Source organism: Nomascus leucogenys, chromosome 8 (genome assembly GCF_006542625.1).
Source record: "Nomascus leucogenys isolate Asia chromosome 8, Asia_NLE_v1, whole genome shotgun sequence".
NCBI classification, from domain to species: Eukaryota; Metazoa; Chordata; class Mammalia; order Primates; family Hylobatidae; genus Nomascus; species Nomascus leucogenys.
Window position 1 is genome coordinate 107,982,050 of NC_044388.1, and position 20,841 is coordinate 108,002,890.

At 51.9% G+C, this 20,841-nt stretch overlaps 1 protein-coding gene across 1 annotated transcript in view; it reads right to left on the reverse strand.

Moving 5' to 3' along the window:
• Window positions 1-3,635: 3,635 nt before the first annotated feature.
• MED27 (mediator complex subunit 27) overlaps window positions 3,636-20,841 on the reverse strand; it is a 227,964-nt gene continuing 210,758 nt past the window's right edge. The window contains exons 7-8 of the mRNA XM_003276779.1: window positions 6,595-6,672; window positions 3,636-4,195 (exon numbers count right to left, since the gene is read on the reverse strand). Of these exons, the coding sequence (XP_003276827.1) occupies window positions 4,061-4,195; window positions 6,595-6,672 (213 nt within the window). The 3' untranslated portion in view covers window positions 3,636-4,060. The remainder of the gene's footprint in view (window positions 4,196-6,594; window positions 6,673-20,841) is intronic.

Sequence of the window (20,841 nt, forward strand, 5' to 3'; positions counted from 1 at the left end):
AGCCCCTCCGTGTGCTGCTGCGTGAGCCCCTCTGCTTGGGTTCTCATCTATAAAACAGGGAAAACACCACGCACCCCACCCCCCCGGGATTAAATTAGCCAACAGTGTAGGGCGCCTGGCAAGCAGAGGTGCTGCGCTGTAGGAGCCTAATTAAGTCACATAAAATACCTTGTAGGTCGGGCCTAGAGGTCACTCCTGGATAGTCTATTTCTAATTGAAAAAAAATTCTTTTGTAGAGATGGGGTCTTGCTATGTTGCCCAGGCTGGTCCTGAACTCCTGGATTCAAGCCATTTTCCCACCTCAGCCTCCCAGAGTGCTGGGGTTATAGGTGTGAGCCACTGCACCTGGCCCACCCTTGGACTGTCTAGCTCATGTTTTGCCCCTGGGGATCCAGCACCCATCGATGGCCACCTTCCTTTCAGTGACAGGCACCAAAGGATGGCTCTGAGGCCTTGTGACCATCCTCACAGCAGCGGCGTCTCTGGCTTCCCTCGCAGTCCACCATCTTGGAACTGACCCCAACTCACCTTGGTCTCTATTTGTGTCAACTTCAGGTCAGTGCATACTGTTTCAGTGGGAGACACACAAAGCCAGCTTCCGTCACATTCATCTCCTGGAGTACCCAGCCTTTGAGGGTTTGGCAAATGAACCCATCACCCTTTCAGCCCATCTCCCCTTTCTGGATCTCAAATATACTCCTGCTCAGCCTTGACTGAAGGTCGAGAATGTCAGAGATGGGAAGACCTTAAAGGCTAGCTGCTCAGGCTCGTTTTCCTCCAACCTTCCCTTTTTTGGGGGGATAGGGGACGAGATCTCACTCACTCTGTCACCCAGGCTGGAGTGCGGTGGTGCAATCTTGGCTCAGTGCAACCTCTGCCTCCTGGGTTCACGTAATTCTGCCTCAGCCTCCTGAATAGCTGGGACTACAGGCATGTGCCACCATGCCCGGCTTTTTTTTTTTTTTTTAGTACAGACAGGGTTTCACCATGTTGGTGAGTCTGGCCTCGAACTCCTGACCTTAAGTGATCCACCCGCCTTGGCCTTCCAAAGTGTTGGGATTACAGGCGTGAGTGAGCCACTGCACCCACCCTCAACCTCCCTCTTTAATTAGGGACTGTTAAAAAGCAGGAAAACAGAACAGCAGGCAGCACGCGTGTCCCCACTGCACAGCCTCCCTATGACCAACGCACGGCTGATCTGTTCCATCTCCAAGCCCCCAGCCCCTCCACCATCACTGAATCACCAGCCTTGCGCCTCACGTATGAGGGCATGGGGTTCTCAGATGAAGCCACTTCTCTAGGCTCCTGCCACCACTAGCAGAAGGCGGGGATGCAGGCCTGGGCAGTGCATCTGCCCCCCGCCACCTGCCCACATCCTTCACACTTTCTGTCATAGCCACGCTTTCCTGTGCTATTATTTATTTAATGTTTTTCTTTAATAGTCACACTTTTTCACCTAAATATATTTTAAATGGACACTTTATATCACCCCTGTAAATGGGAAACCGTCGTCATTTGCGATAAACAGAAGGTTTCTCTGAGGACGACACAGAGAAGACAAAACCAGCGCATTTAGTTCCAAGTAGAAACAGCGCCTGCCTGAGGCTGTGAACTCAAGGCTCCTCTCTCTTTTTGAAAACAGAGACTGGCGGGAATTGGAGCAACCTTTAGTGCCAATGGGGATGTTCTCAGACTTCCTGCAAATTGGGAGGATTCAAACAGTTAAAACCCAGAACGCTTTCGCACAATGAGATGTACCAGGACCACAAATCCATCAATCCTCAGATAGATGCTGTTCCACATTTGAACGTCTCTGGCATGTGCCGTCTGCCAGCTGGCAGTCACGACATGCGTGTCACTATCTGCACATGCTCCAACTTGGTCATAGCTGGTCATACTGTCGTCACTTCGCATGAGCTATGCACAACATTCATACTGCACAGGGTCAGTTTACTTGCCTTTTAAATGTCTCTGGAAAGATGTACGGCACTGACACCAAGTGTTATTATGTATCTGATATCCTCAATTCCATCTTTTCTTGCAATGCAACAAAGAAACAAGTATCTTACAAGACCAAAGAAAGAAGGATACAGCAAGTCAATGAAGCTGTGTGCTGGTCTCTTACTGGGAATGGTGTAAAGGGATCGCCTATCACAGGCTAAACAATAAGACTTAAGGCAGGAGAAATGACTACTCCCTTGGAATAGATGAAAGAAATGTCAAAGCAATGAAAGGCTGGCGTGACGGATTCACATGTCACACAGGATTATCATTAAGACTGGGGTTTAATTGGCAGCATGTTTTTCTTTATTAGTGGTTTGTAATGATGTGTCTTAGGAGCACTGGCATCTTGAATTTGACAAAGTAGGTGTGGCATTTAATCTACAGCCACCCCTGGTCTGGAAAAGTCCTGCCCTACCCCGTGTGCCCCTCCTACTTCCCCGAGTGGGCCATCAAAGCACGACCATTCCTCCTGGGCAGAGGCCTTAGGTGCCAGGGCACGTGACAGTCACCTGGGGGCTGCTAAAGATCAGGTTGCTGGACCCCACCCCAGAGCATGTGTAATTCTTTTTTTGAGGTAGGGTCTTGCTCTGTCTCCCAGGCTGGAGTGCAGAGGTGTAGCCTCGACCTCCCAAGCTCAAGCGATCCTCCCACCTCAGCCTCCCGAGTAGCTGGGACTACAGTCGCACAACACCATGCCTGGCTAATTTTTTTGGTATTTTTTGTAGAGATGGGGTTTTGCCATGTTGCCCAGGCTGGTCTCACACTCCTGGGCTCAAGTAATCCACCTGTCTTGGCCTCCCAAGTGCTGGGATTACAGGTATGAGCCACCACATCCCGCCTGGGGATGTGTATTTCTAGTAAGCGTCCATGGTGGCAGTGCTGCAGGTGGGACGCCACGTGGGCAGGCACTGTCCTAGAGCCCTCAGCACGAAACCCTCTCCATTCTCTGGCTCTTTTCGGCCAGGGGTTGGGGGGAAGGCTGGATGGTACCAGAAGCCAGGGAGGACCCACTGGTTCTTTTGGACATCTCAGAAGGCGTCATCTCTCTTGACACTTTGTTCATGGCAAAGAGAACACTGTTCTAGCATGGGCCTGGCCAGGCGGGCTCTGGGCGATGCTACCACCCTCCTCAAGCCCTTCACCAGGTCAACGGTCTTGACAGAAACAGGCTATGGCTTTAAAAGTTGGTGCTGAGGCACTGAACAAAGTCGGGAGATGGGGCTGGGATCGAGTCACGGTAATATTTAGGACAAAACCTGGGGCCCACAAGCCGACACCCCTGCGAGTCCTGCTCACGCGCGTCTGGCCGGCTAACCCGGGCAGGTTCCTTTCCCTCTGGGGTGTGTGTGTGACTGGTTTAGTAAAAAGAAACTTCTGTATGTTCTTTTTCTCAAGAAGAATCATCCATTTTTCAAGCCATCACAGCGTCTCTGAAATAGAGCATCTGCCAGCACTGCCCTCTCGCCCGCAAGCAGGACGCAGGGCAGTATGTGCTGAAAAAGAACCACCCTGTGAACGTGGGACACGCTGGTTTCTGTTTATTCAAAAGGCCCAGGTCCATTACGTGTTCATGAACTGAATGTGTAGTTCTTACAAGGTGCTGTAAGAAACAGGAGACAAAGCCTTGTCTGGGGTACAAAAGGTTTATTGCTTATAAAAATAAGTTACCAAACCCCAAGCCCCACAAAACGCAAGAACCCCGCATGACGATACCCACGAACACAAGGGCTCATTCCAGTAACAGCTCGCGGAGACGACAGACACCAGCACTGCTGGCACACACGGATGAGGAGCATGCTGCACAGCTTCCTTCTACCAGGTTCTAGAAAAGTCTTCTTTGCCTTCAGTCCACTGACCAGTGGGAATAATTAGTCCCATCAGCCACAGAGGGGGTCTGCTCTTCAAGAGTGGCCTCAGCACACACGGCACTGTGTTATGAAAGGGAGGAGCAGCTGTACACATCTGGGCGGTGAGGAACCAGCTGAGCCTTCTGTGGGCTGCCTGCATGTCTGGGAAAGTGCTGGAGGGGGGTCTGAGGCTAGGGCCAGCGTAGGGGCTACTGCCGGCAGGTGTCATGGAAGGCTTCGAGGGTTCGGAAATCCCTCCACGTCGGGGGAAGGCCGTCCTGCAGAAACTTCCCGCAGCGCTGGCACGGGGCCTGGAACAGCTTTATGTAACTTCTTAACCAGGTCTAAAAAGAGAAACGAGGAGAGAAGTGAAAGAATGGGATACGGGTGGTCCCAAAGTCCTCCTTCCTATCGAGCCTAATGGCCCAGACAACTTAAGCTGGCTTTGGCCTCAGAAGATGCCCCGTGATTTCACAGGGAGCAGCAGGCGGAACCCACAAGGTCACCTGACTGCTGATGTTCACGTGTGATGCTCACGTGCCCCTCCCATCCAAGGGAGTTTTGAAAATAGAAACCCCTACTCTCAAAAGCAGGAAGGCCTCCCTGGAGTCCCCGTGAACCACCGAGCAGCCTGGCGGTCTGGGGGCCAGCACCCCACTTTCACTTTCTGGGTCCCGTGTCTTCTGAATGTCAGTATCCATCCTCTTCTCCTTGCCCACTACTAAGAGGTGGCTGTGCATGTATGCTAAGGAAGCCTCGGAACCGAGGACAATTTCAGAGTTCTCCGCGGAGGTCAACATGCCTTCCAGCTAATCTGATTTCAGAGGTCGTCACTCACTGTCACAGTGTGGCCTGACACACTGGGGGGATGGGTGGGGACAGCTCTGGTGCCACCAAATAACATCATAAGCAGCAAATCCACACTCGAGTGGTTCAGAGCGCAGAGCTTTCTTGGGCATCATACATAAGGATGAGCCTCCCATAACTCAATTCTCAAACCCAAGGAGATTCACTACCAAAGAGAAAAATACCCAAACCCAAAACGGCAGGCAAGCAAGTTCTCGCTGCGAAAGGGGCACATGAATCTTGTCATTTAATGTCCTCCTGAATTATGTCGATAAGAGAAAACTTATTTGAGAGGTCGGCCGAGCTTATTGATACAAATTCTTCCATCTTCGCCATAGCTGCCTTCATGGTGACAGGGCACGGCCCATCAGTACTGTCCCCCTTTCCGAAGGCCAGGTGTTTGGGGGTTTTGGCAATAAACACGAGGTCAAGAGGTCCTTCAGTTAAACTACTTATTCTTCCCTAAGTAGAAGTTCTGTCTCTGCCACAAATAGTACTCATGTCTGTGCCTCAAATAAATCAATCGACAGATTCGTATTAATTAGCTGGTGTGGGCTGAGCACAGTGCTGAGTGCTGTGACAGATGTAAAGGGTTCTTTTTTTTTTTTTTTTTTTTTTAATAAGGACCAGATCTCGCTCTGACACCCAGGCTGGAGTGCAGTGGTGCAATCGATCATAGTTCGCTGTAACCTCAAACTCCTGGGCTCAAGCGATCCTCCTGCTTCAGCCTCCTGAGTGGAGTCACTGGGATTCAAATCTTCCCTAAATGACAAAGTCAGTTACCAAAGGGAAAGGGGGCGTTACAACATGTTAGGCTCAAAAGCAAGTCTTTGTATCTATCTGAAATTGGAGCTCTTGCTGAAGATGGTCAGGGGAATTGTTCCCTGGACACACAGAAGGACCACTCCGTGGGAGCTCTGAGCACCTGGCTGTGTTGTGCCCAATCTGCCAGCATCATGAAGCCAATCACCGCACCAGGGATGTGTCTTGCGAGGAATGAACTCCAGGCTCTCTGGGCAGTGGCACTGTTGATGCCATGTGACAGGATGCACACTGATTTGGCCTTGCTAACAGGTAAGTCTTTGGAGTCCGTTCTCTAACCGGCAGACCTTCTAGCATGAAGAAAACAGGGAGTCCCAGCAGCGGTGGATGATGGGGTCTGTTGGCATGAGAGCATGCGGCCGTGTGAGCATGCTGGCGTGAGAGCATGACGGTGGAACAACTGGTGGCTACGTCTGTCAAGGACGCGGGGACATGGTGTTAGCCCTGCTTAGGCCAACTGGTGGCCGTGTGATAAATGCTGATAAACTGGCCCTGGGGGTCGGGGAAAGTCCTGACTTGCAGTGTTTGCTGATTTCCGTGGTGTCAACACTCCCACCAAGTTTGACTTCAAACTAGTAGTGGTTGAAGAACCAGCTCGCAAGATACTGAACAGGCACTGGCAGGAGCTGGCTGCAGCAGCCCATGGGAATGGCTGCTTTGGGGCTGCTCCCATCTCGAGCTCCAACTGAAAATCGAAGGAGGAAAAGTCTTGGGGAACTGCACGATTTGTTAATTCACTGCTACATGCTCTGTGCCAACCACAGGGCCTGGCCCAGATTAGGAGCTCAATGAAGTATCTGTGGACCAAGTCAATGCTGGGAACTATTTTGGAAGATCATTTCTGAAAGCACCGCTTTTTCAGCAAGTAGAGAAAGCACCAGTGAATGAAGCTGGAAGTGGTTTCTCCCAGATCCCTTCCCAGTTTAAAGAAAGTAGCAGTTTTAAACTGACAGCCCCATCTCCCACTGGGAGGCCCTCAAAGTCTGAAGATGCAATGGCTGCCCTTCAAGCTCCCTGTTCTCACTTGAAGGGAGCCAAGGTTTAAACAGGAGACCTGACTCTTGAAGCCACTTACCATGAAGGATCGGACCACGACATCCGGCATCTGGGGCAGCTGATAGTGGAGCAGGGCAGTGGTGGCATGGTCTGTCACCTGAGAGTGAAGGACAAAGACGAGTTAGCGGCCACTCCAAGCCGGCATAGAGAAAACAAGCAGGACAAATGCACGCCTTCTGTGTGAAAACAGATCTGAGTATCTCGTGGAGGAAAGGGCATCTAAAATAAAATCTCCGTAGAAAAATTAGTTAGCAGAGTTGGGGACCCAGAGGGGCAGAAGAGGCATGCTGTCGGCAGAAAGGATGCAGGCCTGGAGGCATGGGGCGTGTGGACGATTCCAGCAACTGAAAGCCTGGTCAGGCTGGAGCACTGGCAGAGGGAGCAGCCAGAGGCCAGTGGGGGCAGATCCCGGAGGGGATCCCAAGCCTCCCTGCTCAGCGAGGCGCTGCACACACAGCACATATGCCGAGGAGCACTTCCGCCCGGTACGCACACTTCCTCTTCCTCCTGCAACGGTTTTCCCAACAGGGCAATTGGTCTTCTTCCGTTTCCTTGAATTCTCATTCTGTCACCATTTGTAGCCACACAGGATTTATGATGGGGAGCCTGGCAGTTTCTGAGGCTGTTCTGCTGGGCCTCACCGTTGCTAGGATGGCCCTTCGCAGGAGCTTGGCGCGCCTGGTGTGGTCCCCTCACCAGCTCTCTGAAGGCTGTGGCCTGTGGTCAGCACCTTAGGGGTCTGGTGCCTATTGTCTCCTGAGTCCTCAGGAGAAGTTTATCAGCAAGGCCAAGGGCAAGGCTGCTTGAAGTCCAGTGAAGGCATCAGGTGACCAGATGGACAGAGCACAGGGTTTAAGCTCCAGCACCACCCCCTGACCTTGATCCAGCTCCTTATCCTCTCTGCGTCTCCATGCCCCTTCTGAGAAGCAAAGGGGCTGGCCTGAGAACCCTGGTGGTTCTGAAACTGGATAACACTGCGACTTGTTAATGCCCGCCATCAATCAGCAAATGAGTAGATTATACCTAATTTGATAGTTATGTTCAAAGTAATGGTTTACATGATTGTCCTCATTAGGGATTCTTGACATCGCACATGTCATCATTAAAAACAAAACAGGCAGGTGCGGTGCCTCATGCCTGTAATCCCAGACCTTTGGGACGCTGAGTCGGGGGATCACTGGAGCCCAGGAGTTCAAGACCAGCCTGGGCAATAGAGCAAGACCCCGCCTCTATAGAAAATACAAAAAATTAGCTGGCTGTGATGCCACACACCTATAGTCCCAGCTGCTCAGGAGGCTGAGGTGGGAGGATCATCCGAGCCTGGGAAGTTGAGGCTACAGTGAGCTGTGACGGTGCCATTGCACTCTAGCCTGGGCGACAGAGACCCTGTCTCAAACAAAACAAAATGAAAAAGCCACACCTAAAACAAAAAACCCAAAAAACTCCAGAGAAAATCCTTAGCTTTGAGAAGAAGAGTGAACACAGGTCTAACTTGTGTAGACGTGCCCATTTTCTAGCCCCCAATGAACACTGTGTATGCGGCTGAACCCACGCAGGCATAGAGCAAGCTGGGCAGGTGGAGACCAGGGTCCGCGCCCCGCACGGTGATGTGTGTCCACACCTGCAGCTGGAGAGGCTGCCCCACAAAGCGTGAGGACACCGGCTCTGCAGCCAGGCAAGCTGGGGCCTGGCCCCCTGGCCTCTTATGGGGCCTCTCTAAGCCTCAGTTTCCCCTTCTATAAAATGGAGATTGTACTACATACTGAGTAAGGCTCGTGAGAGGACAGAGTGAGGCCAGGCGTGGGAAGCACTCACTCTCTGGCAATGCCACCAGCCCCGCCTGCCCAGTCTCTTCTGCTCTGCCTGGGCCCTGGACTTGCCCTATTTCCCACTGGACTTTCACGGCCTGCCCCATACTGCATCCTCAAGGCCTAGAATATTACCCTGCATACAGCAGGTGCCCAATACATATTTGTTGAATAAAGAAGTAAACTTAAAAACGCCTACCCACCAAAGGCCATGTACCATAAACACCTGCACTTTCTTGCAAATATATCAACAGTTCTTGTAGCCAACACTGTTGAGAAATTCTTACCCAAGTGGCTTTCAAGATACATGGTACTTATTCCTTTGAGTGCCAAGACTGCTTTTATTTTAAGCATTTTTGACAGACAGCTTTCTAAAATGAGCAATGCTTTTTTTTTTCTTTTAAACAGTAGTAATGATAACTTTGCAAAATGACTGGTGGTAATTGGTGGGGGGAAATTAATGGCTACGAAACACAGCCAAGCAAACTGGGCTCGAACGGTCCCTGAACTTGAACGCTTGGTTCTTGCCCGTCTAGCTCCCTTGCTAAGAAAACCTGTGAAAGTGTCATTTTATAGGCTGACAAGATGTTTTTTGCAATTATACTTGCCATTACAGAAGAACCAAAGTTTTTGGAGGATTCTTTCTCCTCACCCCGTTTATTTTTAAAATGTCTCCAGTGTAGCCCCTGTTGGAATAGCCAAGGCAGCTGGGCTGGCTTTGTTTACTCCCGCCCTACTGTTCCGTAGCTCCGTGTGTGACACCTTCCCCGTGATAGGAACGTCCGTCCCTGGGAAGCCCCTGGGGTGAGACCACCTCCATCCATTTCAGCCTTTCAGCAGCCATGTGCAGGCAGAGAGGCTTTGTCTGGCTGCACTTTTATTTCTTTTGTTTTCACATTTTTAAACACAAATGACCAACACTTAAAATTTGGGAAACTTCACTTAACTGTGGTGCCCAGCTCCTCTTGAAGCATCAGAGGATCTGGGAACCGTCTCATAGGCTACTGTGAAGATCAAAGGGGTCCCAGCTTCTCCTCATCTCTGTGAGTGTGACCCTGGCACTGCCACGTGGCCACCAGCTGCAGCAGCTGAGGAGCGGCGACACGTGCAGTTTGCCTCAGCACCCTAGGGTCTTAGATCCAGCCTGCTCCACTCATCAGGGGCCCTGTGGCCTTTGGAGTTTAGAGCCTCTAACCAAACCAACAAGACCCTGCACTCCCAGGGTTCCCCAAACCCTCCCCAGCCTGCTGTTCAATGGGTACCTCGCATGGCTTCCTGATCTTTATTTGAGCTCATCTTCCCTGGCCTGACAGATCTGTGCCCATCTCCTTCTCCCTTCCTCAGCTGACCTCTGGACTTGACCTCCTCTGGCTGAACTTGAGTTCTCCAAGCATTCCAAGACAACTCAGTTTTGATAGCTGCAAGGTGCTCTCTCCAGGCAAGGCATCGTGCAAATTACAGGAACATCTCAAGTGGTCTTCCAGACCTGCACCTCCTCCAGCGTTTTTGCTGAATGGCCTTTGACCCAGAGGCCCGAGCCAGAAACCTGGGCCCTGCCCTGTCGCCTCTCTTCCCCCTGCCTCATACCCAAGCAGCCTCGTGGTTCCAAGTTATCTATCTCAAATCCTTCTACTTCTTCCCACCTTGCCTGCCTCAACATGGCTCAGAGGGAACATTCTGCAGCAAAGAGGGAAAGACCGTAGGCCCCATCCCTTCCAGCAGCGACGCCTTGGGTGAGGCACTTCATCTTTATTAGCTACAGTTTTCCCATCTGGAAAATGGGGATAATGACAAAGAGTTGCCTACCACAGGGTATGACGGTGAGGATGAAGTAGTGGGCAGAAGTGTGTGCTGGTCAGAAAACATGAGTGATTGCTGTCGTTCAACTAGAAATCCAAGTATGTCACTCCCCTAAAATGCTCTCACGGCTTTCCCTGCACTCAGGATGAAATGCGAACTGTGAACGTCCATGTGAAACCCTGCAGCACCCAGTGTCTGCCTCCTTTCCTCAGGTCCCTCAGCTCCTCAAATGCCCATCTCTGTCCTCCCTGAGTCCTCCCCTCGGCATGGGCCTCTCTCCTTTCCCTCCCCTCCTTCGCGTGTTGAGGGAAGCCCCCCAGGCTCCCCCGATGGGGCTTGTCTCCTTGCCTGGCTCTCTTCTCCCATCTCAATCCTCATATCTGAATTTGGTATTTTTTGCCATGTTTGTTTCGTGTTAATTTCCCTACCTTGAGCCCATGTCTGTCTAGTGCCTGATGCAGAGGTCCTCAGGACATGTGTGCAGACGGTGAGAAGGACCCCCATTCTGACTCTCTGTGGGGAGAGTGGCTCAGAGGAGGTGGGTGGAGCCAGGGGCCTGGAAGGAGTGGGGACTGCGAGACAGGAGCTGAGGACCTGGGCTCTGGTCTAGCTCTAAGGTGCTGGGGCATCTTGGACTTGCCCTCTGTGGTAGAAGTTACCAATGGTCACTCGTCCTTGAGTGACACAGCCCCGTCAAAACTCAGGATGGATACGTAATGTGAGGAAGAAATGAGCTTGAGTCGTGCAGAACTACAGGAGGTTTGTCACTCAGCATCCTCCTCCTCCTCTCTCCAGACCAATCTGCCTCCTTAGATATTCACTGCACATCTAGAAAATGGGCCACCGTGTTGGCCACGTCTCCCAATCCCGCTACAGTGGTGGCACAACAAGTTCGAGCTGCGGCCAAGGAACCTTCCCCTTAAGAATGGTGCTGCTTGAAATGTTTGGGGACCAGCGGCGCTGGCACCTTCTAGGAGTTGGTTAGAAATCTGCCTTCTTGGGCCCCTCTCTAGCCACAGCATTGGAATCTCCAGGGTGGGGCCCAGACACTACTAAGTCAGCCCCTCCAGGCTATTCCTAGGGATGCTAAAATGCATGAGAATGTGAGGCTGGTGAACACACAATCACTGGGGGTCTTTTGTCAGATTCTCATCTAGGATCTCGGGGAGGGGTGGAGCACTGGCACTGCCAGCTGATTCCCAGGGGTGCCCACACTGCTGGTTAGGGACTGGGCTTTGAGTGGCAATCCTCAAATAGTGCCTCAAAGTGCTGGGGCATATCCCAGGCACTATAGGAGAATGGCCCCCAGAGGGCTGGGCATTTGATTCTGGGCCATGAAACAAAGAAATACAAATCAGGACAGTCTGTCTTCTCATGAATCAAAATGAATGGTACCAGTTTCACAATGGGCACTGTGGGGTGCCAGGGTGGAAGGTTTTCACAACGGGTGCTTGTAGAGTGGGGGTTTTTCCTTATTTCTGAAAAGTGCTTTTTTTTAAAAGATCCATCGGATATTTTATTAACTTACAGTAGCTATTATTAATAAGAGCTTATTATGTGCCAAGTCCTATGTGCCCCTCTCATTTAATTCCCACAGTAACTTGGAGATAGGTGCTTTTCTTTTTTTTTTTTTCTTTTGAGACAGGGTATTGCTCTGTCACCTAGGCTGGAGGGCAGTGGCCCGATCGTAGCTCAGTGCAGCCTTGACCTCCTGGGCTCAAGCAATCCTCCCACCTCAGCCTCCTGAGTCGCTGGGACTATAGGCTCACGCCACCCCGCACAGCCAATTTTTTATTTTTGTAGAATCAGGGTCTCACTATATTGCCTAGGCTGGTTTCCAACTCCTGGCTCAAGTGATTCTTCTGCCTCAGCCTGACAAAGTGCTGGGATTACAGGCATGAGCCACTGCGCCTGGCCCACTTTTCTTATTTAAATTGGATAGAGGAGGAGTGAGGATGTCCGGAAGTTGGGAAGATGCACATAGTGGGTGAGGGCAGCAGTGTGGGAGCCCAAACACTGGGAGGCCCAGGCCTCTGCCCACCTCCTACCCACTGACTCCCATCCCCGCTCTCCCAGTTTGCAGATAAAGGCGCAGGCCCAGGGCTGTGGCCAGCAGCTGCCCACCATCTCTCAGGGCAGGTAAGTCTTTGGGAAGCTAGAGTTCCGACGCCAGGCACAGGTTGGGAGATTCACAAACGTGCCTGCTGTAGCACAGGCTGCTCAAGGGTAGCACGAACTGAATTCAGTAGAGAGTGTCCTCTTCAGAGGCGGCGGGAGCCATGCGCCACAGCCCTGCTGGGCGTCTGGCTCACAGGCAAGGCACCTAATTAGTTTTTCCATTGCTGGTCGGCAATCTGGCCAAACTTAGCCTCTTTTTCAAAAAGTCCAGTATAAAGCATATATTCTCTTCCACTGCCAAGTGCTGGCAGCTTTTTCCAGCGCTGATGCAATCACTTGATTTCTTCAATTTCCCACCACCAATTACGGAAATATTTTAATAAAGGAAACAAAGCTGATTAACTTGCTATGTTTTCCCTCCTGTCCGCCCCAAGTCCTCCACTGCTGGTTTTCGAATTCCTGTGGATGGCTGTGCAACACAGGAGAAGTTCACCTACAGTGATCTTCCTTCTTGTCAAAGCATTCCACCTTCAATATTTTTTTGTTTTACATTTTTCAACAACAAAGTTGTTTTTTTGCTCAGCATCCAAGATGTGGAAAAAACAGACCTGGGGCAAAAAATAATCTGCTATTAACTAATTTAAATCCACTCTGTGGCAGCCGGGGTTCGGTCCCATTGTGCGGCAAAGCTAATGAGATTCCGCCGGGAGATAAAAGCCGCCCTCCCTCTTGGCGGAGGCCAGGAAGGGCACTAATGGTCCCAAGGAGAGGGAGGCGATTCACCCACAGTGAGTGCCGGTTTGAAAAAAGGTTTGTAAAAAGATCAAAGGGATGCGAGCCCAAGGAAAGGGAGGGAGGAGAAGGCAGGAGGGTAGCAATAAGCCAGTGAGACAGGGGTCCCTGAAGCAAGAGGAATGTGGGGATGGGGAGACAGGCCTCACAAAGAGGGGCAGAGGGCGATGCAGGCAGGGGCTTCACTGGGAGGTGCCTGGTTCACTCCAAGGCAGAGAAGCCTCAGATGCCTCGTTTGGGGTGTGTCCCCCGTCTCGATGGTGACCTGCAGTGATTTACTTTGAGAACGGTGACATCTCCATTGCCTGCCAATAGATCCAGTCCACTTGATCAATGTTCCTTTCAGTTTTCCCTACCCTCTCTCAGCATATCCGAACCCAGGAGAGAATGGAGCTCAGGGAGGGAGTAGGGACTCTTTCAAGAGACCTTGAAACAGCTGCCAGTCAACGTGCTGGAAAAGGAGATGCCAGTCAAAACAGTCTCCCAAAGCTCCTCTGCCATATTGTGTGCACGGAGCTCCTGACAGCCCCCCTCCTACAATCAGAGCTGTAGGTTGCTTCGGAGATCACGAGTTATTTTAGCTAAACCCAGAGTGGCACTGCCTGTAATAACAGCAACAACCCACATCGCCATTTACTGAGCACTAACCCTGTGCAAGATCTGGTCTACACTGCACGGCCCAGGGTGTGTGGCTCCTCCAACAGGAGGCCAGCCTCTGGATCTGTCCCTTGTGAGCTGTGTGACCTTGGGGGAGGATTAAATGGGCCAATGCAGGGACAGTGCACTGACATACAGACCTCAAGTGTCCGACGCATGGCAAGTGCCCGCCAAATGTGTCCCCTCGCGGTTTTAGCCCACTGAATCCCCACGACAACCTTATGACAGAGGCACTCTCATGTTTGGCACTTCTAAGTCAGGGGGCTAAGTCACAGGGAGGTTAAGTGACTTGCCCAAGCCAATGAGCTGCTAGGTGGCAGAGCAGGAGTTTGTTCCAACCTTCTGAACCCCAGCTTGAGTGCCCAGACTCTATGCCCCAAGCCTCATGGGCCCCCCACTCCAGGCCTCTTGGGGTGGACGGAGGTTGTGGGGGGATGAAGAAAAGTGCCATTTCCAGGCCCTCTCCTCCCCAGAAGGGACTGGACCTCAGCACTTTGAGGGTGGAGCTGGGATTGGATAACAAGTCTCCTCACTTACACCCCAGTTCCTGTCACTTATACAATGTTCCTTCCATGTCTCAGCCAGAAGCTTCAACCTGTCTGGCTCCCTGCTTTGTGCCAGCCCCAACCCTCCAAACAGTCTGACAGAGACACCGGTGGGCCCTCAAGAAGACCTCCAGATTGAATGAGTCTCCCCGCCGTGGACAAAGCAGGGGAAATCAGGCAAATACAAGGCGGCTGCATCAGGTGGGCGTGCACACACATACACGGAAGGAATGAAAAAGTGTAGTGTGAGAAAAGGGACAGGGCGGGGAAAGTGGGATGGCCCTACTGTGGACCCCAGATTCAGTGCGCATCCTACTGTGTGCCCGGGATTCAGTGTGCATCCTACTGTGAGGCCTGGATTCAGGTGTGCGTCCTGCTGTACGCCCCGGATTTGGTGCTCACCTACCATACACCCCACATTCGGTATGCAGCACCCACACGCTTCTTCCTACTCGGGCCCTCTCCCGCTGTGGGAGCAAAGATAACAGCTTTAGGCCCAGCAAGATGATTTCTCACTTAAGCTTAACCCCCAGAGCCCAGGTTTTATGTTGACCAGATAGAGGTTTGTTCTGTAGCAGTAAGGGAAGAATAAAGGACACCGTGATGACACAGAAAGGACTGGGGAGAAAAACTCTCTTAATACACTATTGTTTCTCAGCAGTTTCCTCTTTAAAAAGCAAGGGTCTGTTGGGCTCCTTGAAGGGGGTAAAGTTAAGAAGATGACAATGCCAGTCGCCAGCCTGGCAGAGGAACAACAGCACCATCCACAGCAAGACACTTGTCCTCTGTTTCAGGGGTGACCTTGTACTTGTCACCCAGGCTGGAGTGTGGTGGTCTGATCACAGCGCACCGCAGCCTCGAACTCCTGGGCTCAAGTGATCCTCCTGCCTCAGTCTCTCTAATAGCTGGGACTACAGACACACACCCACCCCCATGCCTGGCAAATTTTTTTTTTTTTTTTTGAGATGGAGTCTTGCTCTTCACCCAGGCTGGAGTGCAGTGGGCGATTTCGGCTCACTGCAACCTCCGCCTCCCGGGTTCACGTCATTCTTCTGCCTCAGCCTCCCGAGTAGCTGGGACTACAGGTGCCCGCCACCATGCCCGGCTAATTTTTGGTATTTTTAGTAGAGTCAGGGTTTCACCGTGTTAGCCAGGATGGTCTCGATCTCCTGACCTCGTGATCCACCCGCCTCGGCCTCCCAAAGTGCTGGGATTACAGGCGTGAGCCACCGCACCCGGCCTCCTGGCTAATTTTTTACTTTTTAGTAAAGACGAGGTCTTGCCATGTTGTCCAAGCTGGTCTTGAACTCCTGGGCTCAAATGATCCTCCCGCCTCCCAAAGTGCTGGGGTCATGGGCCAACCTTGCACCTCTTTCCTATCTTTTTTCCTCCGAATTTTCTGAATACTTTCAACTTGGGGTATTTGATTTGATTTAAATGGAAACTTACAGTTCCTGCCAGGGGTTCTAAAACAGACTTTGGAGCACTCAAGTAGCAGGCAGCAAAGCCAAACGTGTGCTAGGCACAGGTGCCCAGGCAGTTCCCATGATGCAGAAATCAGAATGGACTTTCATTGGGTGGATGTATTTTAATGTTACACAAGGAGATTAGCCCAGGAGTTTGGGTCTCTACTAAGAGTTTCGCCAAGGACAGACCCACTAGGAAGGAGAGGGACAGTAGGAATCTCTTGGAAGGAGAAAACTCTTCGTGGGTCCTGTGGGCAAAGACATGAACCAAGTGTGTTAAATGTTTAAAGAGACAGCAATCCCTGCCAGCAGTGTTGCTCTGAGGATGTGTGCTGGTTTGATGAAGAATATTTAAAATAGTCCCAGAAGTACTCATTCCATGAAAAGAGGAGCCATCATTATTTCAAAACTGGAATGCTATGAAGTCAGCCCTGACAGTGATGTTAGGGGGCGACGGGGAGTGCGCAGAGACGAGCTTCTCAAATGGGCATGAAAGTACAGTAGAGCGGAAGCAGGGGATTTATTTTTTATTATGCAGTTCTCGTCTCTAATCTGTACCTTGGATTTGTGTGCCACAGGTTCAGCAGGCCTAGCAGCCTGGAGAGGAAACATCGAAGCCCACAGGGACTTGGGATTACTTGGATGGGATCAATATTTCCTCCTCTGCTTGATGAAGGAGCCACGTGCATGGGCTCTGAAGGGCTTATGACTGTCCACCAGAGCCAGGCATGCTGCTCTGAGGTGAGACCAGAGGCAAGGCTGCCTGAGCTGGAACTGGAGAGGTGAAGGCAAACATTGCTGCTCCATCTTGCCCGAAATCCCTGCTGACACTTTTGAGATCAAGCTCTGTGTCTGAGAGGGGCGAGCCTGTGGATGTACTTAGTAAGATCTCTGGCACACACCAGGGCCTCTATATATGAGATGTGGTTTGGTTTAGGGGTTCCAACCTTATCCTCTTTAAAGTCCCAGCCAGGGTGCCACTGACGCCTGAAAGGGAAGCCCCCAACTCCCTGGACCCTTGAGTGCAGACTGGCTGCAGACAGCCTTTAGGGGTGATGTGTCCCCATTGGCCACTCCACAGCCACCTACGGGATCCTTCTGAAAGCCCTGGTGGAGCAAAGGAGGCCCTGTGGACCTGGGTCTCAGCCGCATTCCCCTTCAGCCCCCGCCTTCCATGGCAGCAATGCCGGCTCCTGGAGGAATCCACCTCCCGCCCCAATACGTTTTCCTGGCTGCACGTCTGTGCTCAAGTGGCCCCTCTGCCTGGAATGTTCCTGTCAGGCTAAGCCCTTCTCACCCCTCAGGACTCAGCTCAGGGTCTTCCCCATCCCAGCCTTGCCTGTACTCTCAGCAGCATCCTCTGCACACCCCCGCCAGGCACTTGCCAGACCTATGACCAGATGCCCCTGTCCCGCAAGCTGTGCTCTCCTTGAGGCCACACTTGCCACATCTCCATCCTCCCTGGGCCTGGCTCAGGGCCTCTGAGAGGACTGTGGCTCAGCACTGGGTGCGGCTCACCTAGCAGGAGCCTGAGTGAATGGGAGAGAAAGTGGACAGGAGTGTATGTATTGATTTTCAGCCACTGGGGAAAGGGGAGCGGAGTGAGAGGGAAGGGATGGGGTGGAGAAGCAGAGGTGGACGCTGCCTGGAAGGTGGGGCCTGAGCAAACAGGGAAGCCCCAGGATAGACGTGAGGGAACTTTCCAGGGTCCTGACTGCCTTCCACGTCTGCCGAAGGCCCTGTGCGAGGCTGCGAGGAGACGCACTGGGTCTTTGACATTTCTCAGGATTAAGGAATTAAGGCTTTTCATTTAGACGAAAAGAAAAAAGTTCAGTGCTTTCCAGACGGTAAAACGTCAGTTTCTGTCGCTGGCTGCCAGGAGAGTCCAAGCCCAAAGACACCTGAATTGTTGTGCACCCACTTGGTGTGTTATTATTTTCTGCAGGAACAGCCCTGCAGTCAGAGAAACATCCAAAGACATCTGGGCTCCCAGGAAAACACAGACAATACCACCTACTTCTCCATCAAACTTGAGGCAATGACTGGAGAAGAATGCAGACTGCAGAGCTGGGAGAGAGACCCCCGCCAAGAGGCAGCTCAGCCGCCAAAGCGCCGGGTGCCCCAGCCACCCCTGCTCAGTGGGGGAAACGGGAAATTGGGGCACAACATCTCAATCCCGGGTGCCTTCTGGAGATCACTGGTTGCGCCACTGGCCCTCCCAGAACCCTAGGGACTGATCCAGGTCCTAGACCCAGGATCCTGCCTACATCAGCATATCAGGGCTGCCCACAGGGCACTGCTGTGCGGCTCACTTTGTGACCAGAAGAGCAGATAACATGCCTGAAAAAATGGGAAGGCGGACAATGCTTTGGTGGTAGTGGGTGGGTCTGTCATAGCAGCTGGGTCTTGGGTTGACTTTACACATGACAGCTGGGCGCAAATTCAGGTCTGTCTGACTCCAGCCTATACCCTGAGCCACCGTGTCCACTGTGGAGATATGAGCACAGATGGAAGGGGTGGTCACTGAGGAAGAGGCCTGCAGGAGGAAGCCTGCCCACAGGGGATGGAGGGAGAACTTTCTCAGGAGACGAGAGTGTCACCATTGACAGGCACTTCAGAGAAGTTGACCAGGTGGTGGACAAGAAATTCATCTTGCACTTCATACCTATGAATTCAACTTCACACCAAGTCTGTGGGGCAGGTACTCTCATGGCTCACTGCAGCCTTAACCTCCCACACCCAAACCATCCTCCCACCTCAGCCTCCTGAGTAGCTGGGACCACAGGCACATGCCACCACATCCAGCTAATTTTTATTTTTTTGGGGAGACAGGGTTTTGCCATGTTGCCCAGGCTGGTCTCAAACTCCTAGGATCGTGATCCTCTGCCTCGGCCTCCCAGAGTGCTGAGATTACAGGCGTGACCCATGTGCCCGGCAGCATCTCTGTTTTACAGATGAGGAAACTGAGGCAAGTGAATCCACACAGGAAACAGGTGGGGGAGCCGGGACCTGATGACATGGCGAATGACTCTTAGCCACTGTGCTATGCGGTCTCTCTCTGGGATGGTCGCTGTGGGGAACATGGTGGGAGGTCAGCCTGGGCTTAGAGAGTGGATGGGTGGGGGCCGTCCTGCCACGCTGGCAGCCCATGCATGGAGTTTACAGCTCTATGGGCTGAGGACGGAGACCTGGGGAATGGGAAGGTCGGCGGTCTTCCCAAAAGCAGTTTTCAGATTTTGACCTGAGTACACTGCAGCCTGCACAACCCTTCAGGAAGAAATAAGCTATAGACATGAGAGATGACTACTCTGTGACTCCTCTAATGGCAGAAAGCCACAGACCACTTCCAGGGCAACGCAGCGTGCCCTAAGAAAGTCAACAGGATGGCCCAAGCTTTCCTGGTTCAATTTTAGCCATAAAACTGGGTCCATGTGAACTCCTGGGCCATGCTCACACTCAGCAGAGGCTGAGGGAGCCTTGTGCAGGAAAGGTACTGGGGCGGCATAAGAGGAGAACAAATGATCAAATCTGTCCTGAGTTTAGTTTAGACGCTTATGAATATTCAAACAAGACCATTAAGAGAGAAGGTGACGGTAAAAGGGTTTTCGGCTGTCGGATTGAGCCTAACGACCCTCCCTGCGGCTCTCAGCTCCCAGAGCCCCCCGCCGATGCTTCTGCTTGGCGACCTGGTCAATACAGTCCAGCTGTCAGCTGAGGGAAGGGCTGCCCTCAGGGATGCCCTGGGACTGTCTGCCGCTGCTCCTTCCCTGAAGCCTGTCGCCAGCCCACTAGTGGGCTTGCGCACAAATCTCTTGGACACACCACTCATCGGAGTCACGGACAGGACTTTGTCTTGCTACATGAAGTGGCCCATTTCCCTTCGCAAGGATGAAAGCTGTCCCCTCAGTTCTATCTGTTTGGGACACACTTGTGAGGCAGCAACAGAACGCACAGAAACAGATGAAAATGACACCACATTCTGTCCTTACAACGTAAGTTCTCCCTGTTGGAAAAAGTTAATCACCATTTAAGAGGCAGGGAGATGGTCAGAGGGCTGAGATCTGTAAAAGACAGAAGCGCCTTCAACGACTCTGGGAGGCTGCTCCCAGCTGTGGAGTCCCTCTGAGTGTGGGGGTCTCACCTGTGCAGGGCACCAACCGGGAACAGGACTGAGATCTGGCCTGAGGTCTTAGAACTTTTGTCACAACCATGGCCTCTTCCAGGCCTTCATCTGTGGCATTTGAAGAGAGACTTTGGGAAGGAAATGTAGAGAAGGCTGGTAGGAGGAGATGTTAGAAATTGAAAATAACGTGGCTGGGCACAGTGGCTCACGTCTGTAATCCCAGCACTTTGGGAGGCCGAGACAGGTGGATCATTTGAGTTCATCATCAGGAGTTCAAGACCAGTCTGGCCAACATGGTGAAAATCTGTGTCTACTAAAAATACAAAAAAAAAAAAAAAAAAAAATTAGCTGGGTGTGGTGGTGCACATCTATAATCTCAGCTACTCGAGAGGCTGAGGCAGAATTGCTTGAACTTGGGAGACGGAAGTTGCAGTGAGCCGAGACCACGCCACTGCACTCTAGTCTGGGCGACAGAGTGGGACCCCGTCTCAAATAAATAAAAAAAATAACGTAATGACTGTTTATGGGGCCTCTTTAGTGGTGTGAAACGCTGCAGCGGCGCCACACACCCAAGTAAGGTGTGCAGCACAACCTGACTCAGGGGAGGGTGACGGTTCCAATCCCTGGGGAATGATCCCATGTTGAAACAGTTTCCTTCCCTAGGAGTGGGAATGAGTGATAGGTTAGGATTTTTGAATACTATTGGGGTTGGCAGTCAATTTACGCTAGGTACTCCACGTACCCACCAATGCAATATCAGGTGTCCACCCACTTTTCAGAGAACTGAGTCTTCTAGGGCGGACTCAATCTCTTTTACTGAAAAGCACCTGGTGGCAACTGGGTAAACAGACCTTGATCAAGTCTGCCTCAGTTAGGGGCCAGTCTTGCATATTAAAAAGAATGAACAGGCCGGGCGCGGTGGCTCACGCCTGTAATCCCAACACTTTGGGAGGCCCA